Source organism: Prionailurus bengalensis, chromosome B3 (assembly GCF_016509475.1).
Source record: "Prionailurus bengalensis isolate Pbe53 chromosome B3, Fcat_Pben_1.1_paternal_pri, whole genome shotgun sequence".
Taxonomy (NCBI): Eukaryota; Metazoa; Chordata; class Mammalia; order Carnivora; family Felidae; genus Prionailurus; species Prionailurus bengalensis.
The window spans coordinates 20,470,845-20,486,357 of record NC_057355.1 but is presented as its reverse complement, the minus strand read 5'-3'; the positions used below and the strand labels follow the sequence as shown (position 1 = coordinate 20,486,357).

The 15,513-nt window shown below is 36.8% G+C and overlaps 1 protein-coding gene across 22 annotated transcripts in view; it reads right to left on the bottom strand.

Annotated features, from left to right (window-relative positions):
* The window catches only part of TJP1 (tight junction protein 1), a 255,296-nt gene that overhangs the window by 62,895 nt on the left and 176,888 nt on the right, over positions 1-15,513 (bottom strand). For all 22 annotated transcript variants that reach the window (XM_043554817.1, XM_043554818.1, XM_043554819.1 and 19 more), the window contains 2 exons: positions 814-938; positions 81-183 (listed from right to left, as the gene is read on the bottom strand). In XM_043554817.1, coding sequence (XP_043410752.1) covers positions 81-183; positions 814-938 — 228 coding nt within the window. The remainder of the gene's footprint in view (positions 1-80; positions 184-813; positions 939-15,513) is intronic.

The window sequence follows — 15,513 nt, the reverse complement described above, 5'->3', positions numbered from 1 at the left end:
GGAAAGAGGAATTCAAACACCAGAAACATTTCAATGATAAAATTGATACTCTTACTAAAGTAAAGGTAAAAGATACTTACAATTTTTGCATTCTTCCCACTTTTTCTTAGTTGCTGAACAGCAAAAGCATGTTCAACATTATCCATTGAAACTCCATTAACCATTGCAACTCGGTCATTTTCCCTAAGGAAAAAAAGGCCACCAAAATTACATATTAGAAAAAAACATACAGACAGGTTTATGAATATACTTTCAAGATGGATAGTTCCACAATTTTGTGGATACTTTCAGATAATGTTACAATAATGTCAAATGATTTACTTTCCCATCTCCTACAACATTTAGGAAGTCACTAATCACAGGTCATTAATGTTTTTTAAATCTTTTGTTTTTACATAAGAGTAAACAGGTACCACAATACAAAAATGATTTTTGGTAGTACAATTACAGGGCATAGCTGGAAAAGTTACTCCCTTTTAAAAAATAAAGTCCTTCTCAATCCAATTTTCTTTCAATCCTGATTATATGCTCACTTTTTGCTAGCTGGTAATCTTTTGCCTCTCTTTCTCTTGCTTATCTTAACTGAAAAAAAGGACAAGATTAAGGGTAAGAGGTTCCTGAAGGCTAAATTCCACGCCAAACTGAGTAGCAGGTTTTTTTTTCACCATTTTTATTTTTACAGTGACTAGCTTTCCGTTTATGATAGACATAAATGGCAATATATATTAAAGAATGCACTAGCGCTATGTGCCAGTGACCAAGGGTAGGAACGGTGCTTGTAACATAGGCACCCAAAAGAGCAAATGCACTTACTGTAGCTGTCCTTCAGCAGGTCCCCCTTTCAGAACATCTGAGATTACTATTGACGTTTCCCCACTCTGAAAATGAGGATTATCTCTTCCACCAGATATTGCAATTCCAAATCCAAATCCAGGAGCCTAAGGTAATAATTATAGGAAAACAATGCCAGTACGAAAAATAACTATTCATTCTATCACACTCTATAATCTAAAAAAGTTTAGATATAAAAATTACAATCTTTTTTTTTTTAATTTTTTTTTAACATTTATTTATTTTTGAGACAGAGAGAGACAGAGCATGAACGGGGGAGGGGCAGAGAGAGAGGGAGACACAGAATCAGAAGCAGGCTCCAGGCTCTGAGCCATCAGCCCAGAGCCCGACTCGGGGCTCGAACTCACGGACCGCGAGATCGTGACCTGAGCCGAAGTCGGACGCTCAACCGACTGAGCCACCCAGGCGCCCCTAAAAATTACAATCTTATTACACCTTACACCTATGATCCAAACACTTGGGTAGATTCATATCAGAATGATCTATCCTGGTATGGGAATGCATGTTCTAATAAATGCTGGACATAAAAGAATATTAAAAACTGACAATTACATGAGTGCTTTTTAAGTACTAAAATACATTTAAAAATTCTCAACACTGAAATCCTGGAATTTATTTTTGATTATCAAAAGGGTTCCTGAAGGTATTGGCAGTATACTAGTGTAACCATCACAAACACTGGCAACTAACTTATAGAATAAACAATTAGTATAAACATCTGATGCCATTTTGTATAATAAATCAACACCTGTGAAAATCAAATATGTTATTTCACCTTCCCTCAATTATGCTAAAAATATCTTTAGGAAGTAGTACATTATAATCATGTCTTACATGCACATTGCATATAACAGAAAGTAGAACCATATCAAACCTTTTAAAATATGTTTTTAATTAAAGGAAATAACACATGACATACTTCTAAATGAACTGAAAATCTTAGTCACAATGACTAAAGCCATACCAATACAAAAAAGAAATTCAAAATATTTCCAAGTTATTAAAAAATTAACTAATCTTACAGAAATCCACACCATTCCCTTGAAATTAAATGAAGTATTCAGAGTTGTCTAAAGAAACATCAAATATTTTCCTAGGGTTCCAGAATCGCTAAAGCAGAGGAGTATGTTTTCATATAACACTGTATTACACTATGTACTACAATCTAAACCACCTGAGGAGATAGGCTATCTAGTCCACAAGAGAGGAGACTATATCCACCACAGACTAGGCATATGTCATGACCTCCCCCCCTTCCTACCCCAAAGCCTACTGAAGTAACAAGAACGAAAAAAGAAAAACTCCTTAAAAAAGAATAAACACCAGTAATTCCACTTGTAGGTATATACCCCCCCCAAATGAAAACATATGCCCATACAAAGACTTAAACCCAAATGTTCATAGCCTCATCATTTATAATAGCCAAAAAGGGAAAAACAACCCAAATATCCATCAACATGGATAATGTTTATTTATCCAAATGGATAAATAAAAATGTGTACATCCATACAATGGAATAGTATTTGCAGTAAAAGGAAATGAAGTAGTAGCACATGCTGTGAGAGAAGCCAATCACAAAAGACCATATACAGTATAATTCCATTCACAAGAAATGTTCAGAAAAGACAAATTCAAATCTGTACGTGGTGTTGTCTAAAACAAGGGATGGGAAAGGATGGAGAGACTGGGCAGTAATAGCTTATGGTACAGTATTTCTTTTTTAGGATAATGAAAATACTGAAGGAATGACTGGTGATGGTCATACAACTCTGTGAATATACTAAGAACCATCAAATTGTATGCTTTAAAGGGTGAGTTGGATGGTATGCAAATTATATTGCAATAAAGCTAATGCAAAAAATGGTTAATGCTGAAAAAAAAAACAAACAGGAAAACATCTAGCTAGCCAAAAACAATGGCATCTGTCTGAATCTGTCTCCTTATATATCTTCCCAAAATAATATAAGAACAAATCACTACACAAAACCATTCCCTTATTATAACTTGAAGACAGACAATATCCAAATTTCAAAACAGCCAGAAACAGGCCTAAAATTTCAAAAATAAATGATTAGCATGAAACACCTGTTAGCACAGCATTAGAAATATAAGAAACTACTTTACAGAACAAATTCAAATACATCTGAAAACCTACAGGAACCAGACAATTCCCTAGGGAAATAATTGAAATGACTCCATCAGAAATTAAAAATGCAATTTAAACAATGTAATTTCTGGAGAAGAAATAGAGAACATTATGAGGGAATTATCCCACAAAAAAAGCACCAGGAACAAGATGATTTCATAGGAGAATTCCACCAACTTCATGGAAGAATTCATAAGAGAATTCATAGGATGATTTCATAGAATTCATAGCCTCAAAGCTCCATATAACTCGTCCAGAGCACTGAAAATGAAGGAAAGCTTCTAAACTCTTTTTAAAAAGCAACTAGAATACTGGTACCTAACTCTGATAGTGACTGTCCATAAAGACAGAGCCCCACTACAAATATTAAAGCCCATCATGATTTATGTATATCTATCTATACAAAAAGTATTAAGCCAAAAAAGAGCAAACAAGGGGCATATAAATACTCCATGACAAAGGGATTTATTATAGGAATGCAAGATTGATATATAAGGAAATTCACTGGTATCATATATCCTATTATTAAATTTCAATGGAAAAAATTTTTATGATTATAACCAAAGATCCTGAAAAGGACTTTGACAAAATCCAACATTCACTAATAAGAAATTTTAAAAAATGAAAGAAAATGCATTCAATTGTAACATGTTGCTTTTTAGTAAATTACATGAAGAAATCCAGTTTCATATACATATGTAATTTAAAAAAGGAAGAGTTATTTTAGTAGCCCTTTTAGGTAATTATGGATATTGTTTGATCTTAAACCAAAACTTGGTATCAGTTTCTTAACAGTCGCAATGCACAATCTGAATACCAATAAATATTTTGTACTGTTACATGAATATCCATTGGCCAGTTTTACACTTTCAATGGATATTTCACCCATCATGATTTTATAACAGGATGCCTTAGTCATTTGAAAAGTACTTAAAGCAAATTATTCTTCTGCTTCTTTTTTGTTTCTCCTTGGAAGAGGCTCAGACTAATCTTTTTTTTTTTTTTTTAAATGTTTATTTCTGAGACAGAGACACAGCATGAGTGGGGGAGGGGCAGAGAGAGAGAGAGAGGGAGACACAGAATCCAAAGCAGGCTCTAGGCTCCGAGCTGTCAGCACAGAGCCTGATGCCGGGCTCGAACTCACAAACCGTGAGATCATGACCCAAGCCAAAGTCAGCCGCTCAACCGACTGAGCCACCCAGGCGCCCCTAGACTAATCTTTTATTCTATGTACTTTTATATTGTTCATTTACATCTTGCTTGGTAATTCTTTCATTTAAAAATTTAAAAGTAACACAAAAAAATTATAAAGAAATGCTGAAAATATCAGGAACTTTCGATGAGAAAGAGATGAGAAGATATTTTCCTTAAGGTTTTACTTGTGAGCCAGTCTAAGTGTAGTTTTTGGCTGCAGTGAACCAGGGTCGAAAACCTGGCCTGCACCACTGCTTCTGTGCAGCTCCAGCACTTAGTAAGGCAGGGAATTCCTGGATTAGTGCTTGCTACAGTTCATTTAATGATTACCCAGATGTCTGTGATCCCCAAATCTGGCTGGGGATGAGAATCATTTGAGAACAGTTTCAAAGTGCTTGCTGATGTACAACCCCCCACCTCATATCAATTAAATAAAACCGGAAGAGGGGAGCTGGCAAGCATTTTTTAAAAAGTGATTCTAATGGCCAACCAGGGCTGAGCCTCCAGCCTTAAATGGTTTGTGAACTTCAGACCAGGTTGGTAATCAAGAACCTTCAAAGCTCTCTGAGGTACCTGGGTGGCTTGGTTGGTTAAGTGTCCGACTTCTGATTTTGGTTCAGGTCCTGATCTCACAATTCATGAGATGGATCCCCACATCAGGCTCTGTGATGACAGCATGGAACCTTCTTGGGACCCTCTCTCTGCCCCTCCCCTGCTTGGGCATGTGCATTCTCCCTCTCTCTCAAAATAAATAAATTAAGAAAAAAAATTCAAAGGTTTCAACTATTCCACACTTCCCCTTCCCTCTACCTTCACCATTGTCTTATTTGACCTTCTCAATAGGTTTCTTACCTCCACCTACTTACAATTTACCTTCCCCTCATGTTTGAAGGGTTATCATTTTTTTAAAGTTTGTTTATTTTGAGAGAGAGAAAGAGAGAATGCATGTCAGCATGAAGAGGGGGAGGAGAAGAAGGAAGGGAGAGAGAGAGAGAGAGAGAGAGAGAGAGAGAGAGAGAGAGAGAGAGAGAATGAATGTCAAGCAGTCTCTGTACAGATAGCATAGAGCCCAACGTAGGGCTCAATTCTACAAACCGTGAGACCATGACCTGAGCCAAAATCAAGAGGTGGACGCTTAACCAATGGAACCACCCAGACATCCATGAAGAGTTACCATTGTAAAACAATCTAATCCTGTCATTCCATTGGCCGTAGGTTCAAATTCTTTAGTATGAAGCATTGTGAAATACAACTCCAACTTGCTTCCCAGCACCCTAGTCTTTGCTCTAAACACACAGAACCACGAACACCTGCTTAAGCATGCCATACATTAGCAAACTCTATTTTGTATCTCCTCTCTACACCTAGGATTCCTTTAGCATCTCATCAGTCTTGCAAGTTTCAGTTCATTAAAATCCAAGTTTGGTGTCATCCCATTCATAAAACCAAACCACTTTTCCACTAGTAGAAGAGATATACACTTCTACTTAACAAATGGCACTGTAAAAAGCTTGGGGTATCAAGGCCCAGCCTGGGAGGGATTCACATACTCATCTACATATTCCAGCTAAGAACAACCCTGCAAGGGCCTAACACAAAGTGATTTGTCAACAATAACAAACTAGGGACTCAGCTGGTTAAGCGTCTGACTTCAGCTCAGGTGAGTTTAAGCCCTGTGTTGGGCTCTGTGCTGACAGCTCAGAGCCTGGAGCCTGGTTCGGATTCTGTGTCTCCCTCTCTCTCTGCCCCTCCCCTGTTCGTTCTCTGTCTCTCTCAAAAATAAATCATTAAAAAAAATTACAAAAAAACAATAACAAACTAAAACAAGTATATGATTAATTATTCAATTTAATTTTAATTAAATTCCCCTTTATAGAAAGCTGTCTTTTTTTTTTTTTTTTTTTATTTCAACGTTTATTTATTTTTGGGACAGAGAGAGACAGAGCATGAACGGGGGAGGGGCAGAGAGAGAGGGAGACACAGACTCGGAAACAGGCTCCAGGCTCTGAGCCATCAGCCCAGAGCCCGACGCGGGGCTCGAACTCACGGACCGCGAGATCGTGACCTGGCTGAAGTCGGACGCTTAACCGACTGCGCCACCCAGGCGCCCCGAAAGCTGTCTTTTTTTAAACTAGCACTAATTTGAGCATTAGCAGCTCAGATTTCTAGAATAAACAGCCATAGTATCATGGATTCTGAACCTTCCTGAATTCTCAAATAAAAACAAGCAGGGCAACTGCATGATAAATAAACAAACAAACAAAAAAACCACAGACATTTACAACAAATCCAGGTAACCAATAAATGCTCTTCAGGTATAAAACACAAGCAGTCAGGGCTGAGCAACCAGCTATGAGACTTGTGTGTTCCCAATACCTACGTGGAAGGAAAGCCATACAGTGTCTGACATACCTAAGACCTAAAGAACCCCCAAATAACTGATAGGTATTCTTCACTGGAAAGAATGGCAGAACAATTTGAGAACAGCAGTGGAAACGGAGGGATTTCCCCTGCTCTAATAGTGGGTGAGAGCAAGGAATCAGGCAGCAGAGCCTGAATCAACTGGAGCAGTGTGACCCCTAAGAATTCTCAACACTGACCTATCAGGCCTTTCTGGACAGGGCCCAACACTGTGGAGAAACTTTTGGCAGTGCAATCAAAGTTGGGCGGGACAGGAATAACAGAGACAAAAGAGAAGGTCCAGATAAAAGTGTGCAAAAGGCAAATAGCTAGGAAATGTCAGAAAGCAGCAGTAAGGTTTTTTGGCCGACATACATGCAAGTACGTGTACAAACACACACAGGAAAACAGCCAATTTCTAAAGAACTCAAAAGAACTAATTTTATATAAAATGAGCAAAAAAAAAGTTAACAGGATCAAATCCCTTACAAAATTACTATAAATATAGTGAGTAGCAGAATAATATCCCTACAGAAAAGGGAAGCATGCCAGAATGAGTGTTCAAAAAAAGAGGAAAAAACGACCAAAACTGTTACTATTAAAAAACTAAAAGGCATAAGGAAAATAGGTAAGGCATGAAAGAACATAAATAAGAATTAGAAAAACTCAAAAATGAGTTGACAGAATTCAAGAGCTAATTTATAAATTTGAAAGTCATTTTTGATAGGAACACAAGACCAAATAAATACTGTAAGAGAAAAAGAAAGCAAAAACAGAAATCTTTTTTAAAACCAAAAAAGAAATGATGCATAAAGTTTTTTTTTAAATTCTGAAAGAAAGTAGTATTGCAAGATAGGCAATAGAGATACAACATATGTACAGCGGGAGTCCCTAAAAAACTAAACCAAAATAAGGGAAAAGAACAATAAAACTGGTAAAAAACAAAAACAAAAACAAAAACAACTTAACCAATACTATTATTTTTTTAATTAAACTACATACTCAAAGGATGCATACTGCTGTAGATATGAGAGTTATCTGAGAGTATCAATTCAGAAAGACTAACACCAAAGATCTACCCAAATAAAATGATTATATTTTAAGGAAAAAGACTCTCTGACACCTAGGCAAAAAAGCTCCTAATTTATAAAGAAACTTAGATTATCATCACACTTGGATAGCAAAATGTTATGCCAAAGATAACACAGTTAAAATACTCAAAGGAAACATGGGGTGCCTGGGTGGCTCAGTCAGTTAAACGTCAGACTTCAGCTCAGGTCATGATCTCACTGTTTGTGAGTTCGAGCCCTGCATCAGGCTGTGCTGACAGCTCAGAGCCCTGGAACCTGCTTTGGATTCTGTCTCCCTCTCTCTCTGTTCCTCCTCCTCTTGTGCTCTGTCTCTGTCTCTCAAAAATGAATAAACAGTCAAAAAAATTTTTTTTAATAAAATAAAATACTCAAAGGAAACAGTAAGCCAAGGATTTTACATCCACTAGAATGGACAGAATGGAATGGATAAAAGGCACACATGAGCTAATAAACATGCAAAAACAAAGAATACCGTTTTCATGATCTTCCTTAAGAATCTAATAGAAAATCACTTTCTGACAATCAAAATAAGAGACACACAGAGAGCACTGGTGACAAGCATTAAATATATCCTTACTTCTAAGATTAAATGAGGATTAAGGGGTGAAAGGATTAAAGTATGTAATAGCTATATGAGCTACATATAGTAAAAATCTTTTTTTTAAATGGGGAGAAGAATAAGGATAGCATGTGTAAAAATTTTTAGCATTGTGTTCACTAATCAAAATTGCCAGTGGCAGAATGATTATTATTCTTCACAATCATATGCTCTGTACTGGACTTACTAAATGACTAACATGGTTGCCTTCCCAAGGGATTTTCAAAAGAAATGCAAATTAGTCCATTTTTTTCTCTTGTATTTTTACAATAAACACTTTGTAGGTGTGCGTGCCCAAAGATAGCTGACTTTTACACGCTTATATGAGAAATGTCCAGATAATGTTTTTTATTATGGTGGTGAGGGAAGGGATTAAAGAGAATACATACAATCTCACGTATTTGTGCACACACATATACAGTTACAGCTTTTGGATGGAAGAGAATCAAAGAATTTTACTTTCACCATATTTTATCCTTTTGAGACCATAAGCACCCATGAGCAGCAATAGCTTAAATGTTTCTATCTTTGCCTGGTAGGGAAACTGAATTTATGATAAGAGGCCTGAAATCTGTTCAGTTTCTTGTCCAGTTTTACTGAACATTAACTATGCCCATTCCTTTATATATCATTATGACTGCTTTTGCCTTGAGTAGTTGCAACAGGGATCCTATCTATGGCCCACAACGCTGAAATAATTTACTATCTGACCCTTTACAGAAAAGGTTTGCCCAGTCATGTGTATTAAAGCATTTTTTGATTCCTTAAAAAAAAGGGAGGTGAGGGGAGGAGTAGTTCCTAAAAGTTGACTTAGCTGCAGAAACATCTGGATAATCTCTTTTCCAAACATTCTTCTCTGTTCTCTTTAAAAAAAATTTTTAATGTTTATTTATTCTTGAGGGAGAGAGAGCCAGAGCGAGAATGGGGTAGTGGCAGAGAGAGAGGGAGACACAATGTGAAACAGGTTCCAGACTCTGAGCTGTCAGCACAGAGCCTGATACGGGGCTTAAACTCACTCACGAGCCATGAGATCATGACTCGAGCTGAAATTGGATGCTTAACTGACTGAGCCACCCAGGCGCCCTTCTTCTCTGTTCTCTTTAAAGATGCCAAATTTTCTAGTTACAGATTTCCCTTGTTACTGTCTATTTTTTCTCCTGGTTTTCCATGCCACATTTTTACAATCAGCTAACTTAAACTTTCCTAACTTTTTTTGCCAATTACAGTTTAACTCTTCTCCACTTGTTCTTCCAATCAATCCTCAACATTCTATGACACCTGGGACACCTGGGTGGCTCAGCTGGTTAAGCATCCAACTTCAGCTCAGGTCATGATCTCAAAGTTCATGAGTTCAAGTCCCGCATCGAGCCCTGCACTAACAGCTCAGAGCCTAGAGCCTGCTTTGGATTCTGTGCCTTCCTCTCTCTGCCCCTCCCCCACTCGGTCTTTCAAAAATAAATTTAATAACAAAAAAAATTCTATGAAACCTATTCTAATTGTTTTCCCAATGGACATTGGGATCACAGAATTTTAAAACCAAATAGATTCTCAGCAATCATTTGATTCAACTTCATTTTACAAATGAAGGCAGAAGGTCGGGGGTCCTATGTGTGCCTCTACTACTTTCAGATTATGACTTTATGTAGGACCTCTGTGGACTTGAGTTCCCTCACTTAAAAGAGATTAGGATTCTATTAACTCTGATACACTTTGATTCTATGAGGTTTTAAAGGCCTGTTCAAAATTAGTTAGTGCTGGGGTGCCTGGATGGCTCAGCTAGTTAAGTGTCTGATTCTTGATTTCAGCTCAGGTCATGATCTCACCATTCATGAGATCAATACCCATGTCAGGGCTCCACACTGACAGCATGGAGCCTGCTTGGGATTCTGCCTCTCTGTCTCTCTCCCTCTCTCCCTCCCCCGCTGCTCATGTTCTCTATCTCTTTCTCAATCTCAATAAATAAATTAATTAATTAAGCTTTAAAAAAGAGAGATCAAAAAGACCCTTAAAGCAGTTTTTCTACCTATCTTGGTAGTTCTCAGAATGTTGCTTAAATTATCTTGACTGTTAGGTTGGTTCCTTTTTATCTTTGTGTCCTTAAACAGTCCCCTGGCTACTCAAATTGTGTGTGTATGTGTCCCCATTTATTCTCACACTCTCTAACAATTCTGATTCTCAATCTGTAGCTTCCATTTCTAATTCCTATTCTATTTTCTTACTCCCAGCTTCTTACAGGACACCTCCAACTGCTCTTCTCCAAAACTGTCATTTTCTCCACAAAACTGACCTCGCCACCTATGTTCTACTCTTAAAAAAAACACCAAAAAACAAACAAAAACACCAAAAAACAAGAAGACCCAAACTTGGGCTGCTTCCTTACCAAACTTACTTCTTTTTATTTATTGCATGTATAGGTAGCTTATGTGACAGAATTATAGGAGTTCTGAATTTCAGAAATTACATTCCATACACATTTTTTAAATTTAAAATTAATTTGACATATAAATGGAAAAAGCATTACATGCTAAGTCCAATGACCTGGGCTCAAGTTATAGCTTTTATGCAGCATTTCACAAGACCTATCTGACAGTTTACTTTGTGTGCTATGAACACCTTCTTCACAGAATGTTAAAATGAAGAGTTCAAAACACTTACAATGCACTCTACCAAGGTAAACAATGGCCTTCAATCAGCTAAAACAAGCCTACCTTAGTTTACATGTTTACATCAGTGTAAATGCTTACTTTATACCCATCTTATACCAATTTGGCGCTACTTACCAGATATGAAGGATTTCTCCCCCCTCCCCCTGCCACCTGCTCAACTTGGGACAAGTTAAATGAGATATAAGTCACATAACATAAAATTCACTCTTTAAAATGTACAATTCAATGTTTTTATGTATTCAGAGGTGTACAACCATCACAATTAATTTGGCAACATTTTCATCACCCTAAAAACAAATTCCTTACCTCTTTATAGCCATCATCCCTCTATGTCCCCAATCCTTAAGCAACCACTAGTCTATGTTCTATTTACCTGTTCTGACCATTTCTTATAAACGGAATTATACAATATATGGTCCTTTGACTGGCTTCCTTCACTTAGTATAACGTTTTCAACATTTATCCATAGTGTAGCATGTATCAGTGTAGCATGTATTAGAAAGACTATATTTCCCCCCACAGTACTGTCTTGGCACCTTGTTCCAAATTTACTTCTTATTCAGTCACCTCACTAGCTGACACATTTGACTGCTCACCCTTAGAATATCTCCTAACTAGGTTCCTTTCTTTTAACTTTTACCCTTAATTCTTTAATATACAAATACTCAGATAATCTTTAAATAATGCTTTCTAAGAAAATAAAAAAGATGACCAACTCATTCCTTTAAATTCCTAAATAAGAATTTGCTTAATTGTTCAAAGGATCATAAAAATACATATGCATTTTCTAAGAGAGAACATCTGAAGCTAAAGAAAGTGTAGGTGGGTCACGGTGGCAAGAGGGGTGGAACACAGGACCCTCTGAATGCCATTAGCATCTCAAGCTACAGACCTGCACTTCCCAATGACAGCCATTAGACACATCATGAGTGAGCACTTAAAACGTGGTTAGTCTTACCTGAAATTGTGCTGAAATTGCAAAATGTACATTGGTTGTGTAAGAGTCAGAATGAGAAAAGCTTACCAAGTTTTGAATATTGAGTACATATAGAAAATGACATTTTAAACAAAATTTTATAATCTTATTTAACTCAATGTGTATAAAATATTTTAACTTCACCTGTATTTTACATTTTTTAATGTGAAGACTAAAAAGTTTTAAACTACAGATGTGGTCTGCATTTGCATTGTATTGCTACTGGACAATGCTGCTACACAGACTTTCCCTAAGAGTGACTTTATTGAACAGGCTGGCCTTCTAGGGAATTAAGTTTTATTGGGCATAACCAAGTACCAAGCACCAAAGGGATAGGAAATTGATTAAGATTTCCTAGCCTTAAGAAAATTATAATGCAGTAGGAGAAGGGATAGACAACAACCAACCAAAGGAATATATTCATCTGTCACTGAGGCTCAATGGGGAGACCAGAATCCATGAGGCAAGGAGTTCTGCCTGTTTTTGTTCTCTATGCTTACAATAGAGAGAAATACCAAAAAATTACTTAGCCTTGAATATTAAATAGGATTTCAGTGGTTTCTAGCATTCTAAGGTGAAGAAAGTTTCCTCTGAGAACACAAACAGATGAGACAATATGGAAGCACATCATATATTATTCTTGACAATAAATAGGAGAAAACTTTAAGAGTTTTAGTCCACAGTAATTTTATTCTTTCAAAAGAAGTTACTTCCACCTTTCTTATCACTGACTGTCAGATGTCAAAGAATATGATTTGACCGTATTTGGCAATACTCAGTATCTATACTACAAGTTATTGCCGAAAGCATACAGCCTCAAATTATCTTCTTTACTCATCACGATTGACAAAAACCCATGAGCTCACCTCAAGGAGAGTGACTTTCTCCTTCTTCTGTCAATGCTTCTTAAAAATGCAATGCCAGGACTGCCTGGGTGGCTCAGTTGGTTAAGTGTCTGATGCTGGCTCAGGTCATGATCTCAAGGTTCATGAGTTTAAGCCCCACATCATGCTCTCTGTTGTCAGCACAGAGATTGCTTCAGACCCTGTCCCTCTCTCTCGCTGTCCCTCCCCGCCACTCTCAAAAATAAACAAACATTAATGAAAAAAAAAACCCACTAAAAAAAAAATATGACGCCAGAGGCCATGGTCCTCCATTTCAAACTGGAACATTTTAAAAACGCGTATTAGGGGCCCCATTCCAAACCAAATGAATCAGAACCTCTGTTCACTGGGGGATGAACAAGTTGACTTCTCTTTATAATAAACCTGGAGAGCCACTGCTCTAAGTCAGTTGTCAGCAAACTATAGCCTCCAGGCCGAAATAATAAGTAAATAAAGTTTTACTGAAATATAGCCATACCCACTTGTTTACCTACTGTCTGTGGTTGCTTCTGCAATACAACTGTAGAGTTGAGTAGCTGTGACAAACTTATGGTCTACAACATGTAAAATGTTTACTTATCATCCAGCACTTCAAAATACATTGTGCTGATAATGCTCTAAAATAGTTTAAATCTTACTACTCTGGATCAACTCAGAACACCAAAAGACTGTCAGATTTGAAAGTACTGTTCTGTGGCCTCAGAGAATGAAGTCAACTGAATTATGCTTTGGCATATATGTCTCAATTTGCACTGACAGGGCTAATTTTAAAAACCTTCAAAAAACAATTCCTGAAAACAAAAAACAAAAAAACAATTCCTAGAGGGATGGTCTTTGAAGACTTCCATTCTGTCATAGTCTCTGTGATGAGGCCCAGAAGCAACACAGGTCTATGTTCCCAGCTTAACAGTGAACATGTTTAAAACCAAAGAATTATTAATTATAAACTCATCTCTATGTATCTTCTGATGACATTTTTCTGGGCTGGTACCTTTTTTTTTTTTTAATGTTTATTTATTTTTGAGAGAGACAGAGACAGAATGCGAGTGGGTTAGGGGCAGAGAGAGAGGGAGACATAGAAGCAGAAGCGGGCTCCAGGCTCTGAGCTGTCAGCACAGAGCCCAACATGGGGCTCGAACTCACAAGCTGTGAGATCATGACCTGAGCTGAAGTTGGATGCTCAACTGAATGAGCTACCCAGGCGCCTGGGCTGGTACCTTTCTCATAGCAAAAGAAAACTGAAGTATGAGAAGAGATCATCTACAGAACAGAACTACACTCATCTTCTAAATAGAAAACTCAGACCTGCCTGATTATTACACCTACCACGAGTTGGTATGATACTTCTAACACACTTAGAAAACTGGATTCTGTTTTCTCAATATTCAAGATCTTTTCCTACTTTACCTGAGCTAATGAAATACAGATCTGTAGTAAAATGACTTAGCATTTCCCCACATCTGAAAACCTAACAAAACCAAGCAAAGCAGCAGAAAGGAGAAACAAACTTAGCTGATTTGTGTCTTCTTTTATTTACACTTAAAAGGTATGAGGAAAAAACAAACATGTGATAATGCCAAATTATCTCTACGGTTTTGAGTGATCTAGCTTCTACCTAAAGAAATTATATAAGGAACAGCAATTTAAACCCAATGTAAGCAAAAGAAAGGAAATATTAAAATAAGAGCAGAAATCAATGAAACAAAAAATAAAGAGTATTGATGAAAACAAAATCTGGTTTTTTAAAAGATCAATAAGACTGTTCAATCACTAGCTAGATTGACCAGGAAATAAAAGACATAAATTACCAATATCAGAATGAAAAAAGGGACATTATTACAGATCCTACAACATTAAAATAAGGGAATATTAACCATTTTATATCCATAAATTTGACAACTTAGATGAAAGGGACAAATACTTTGAAACATACAAATTACCAAAGTTACCCAAAAAACTAATAAAGAGATATGTAACTTGAATAATCCTATATAAAATTAAAGAAACTGAATTTAAAGTTAAAAGCCTTCCCCCCCCCCCCGCCCCCCCCACAACACACACAAAAATCCCTCCTGGAGCAGATGGCTACACTGGTGAATTCTAAATTCTATCAAGCATTTAAGTAAGAAATAACATCAACTGTACAAGAACTCTACCAGAAAACACAATAGGAAGAAATACTTTCCAACAGCTGGTTTTGAGGCTAGTAGCTTTCCCTGATACTAAAACTAGAGAAAAACAATATAAGAGAAAAGTCTAGCAAATCAACCTATTGATATATAAGATGGAAAATAAATCACAACCAAATAGAATTTATCTTGGGAATGCAAAACTGTTGAGTATTCAAAAAGCAAGACAATGATTATACCAACAAACTAGTAAGAATACTCATTTCCTAACCTCAGGCACTACTTGTAAAAACAAAGTACTGGCGGGGCACCTTGGTAGCTCACTTGGTTAAGCGTCTGACTTTGACTCAGGTCGTGATCTCACGATTCATGAGTTCTAGCCCTGTGTTTAGCTCTTTGCTGACCTTAACCTGATAAACAGCATATACAATAACTTGACAGTTAACATCATACTTAATGGTGAAAGACAGAATATTTTAATCTAAAATTAGGAACAAGGCAAGGAGGTCTGCTCACCATAATATCTTGGAAATCCTAGCTGGTGCAATAAAGCAAGAAAAAGAAACTGCATACAGAT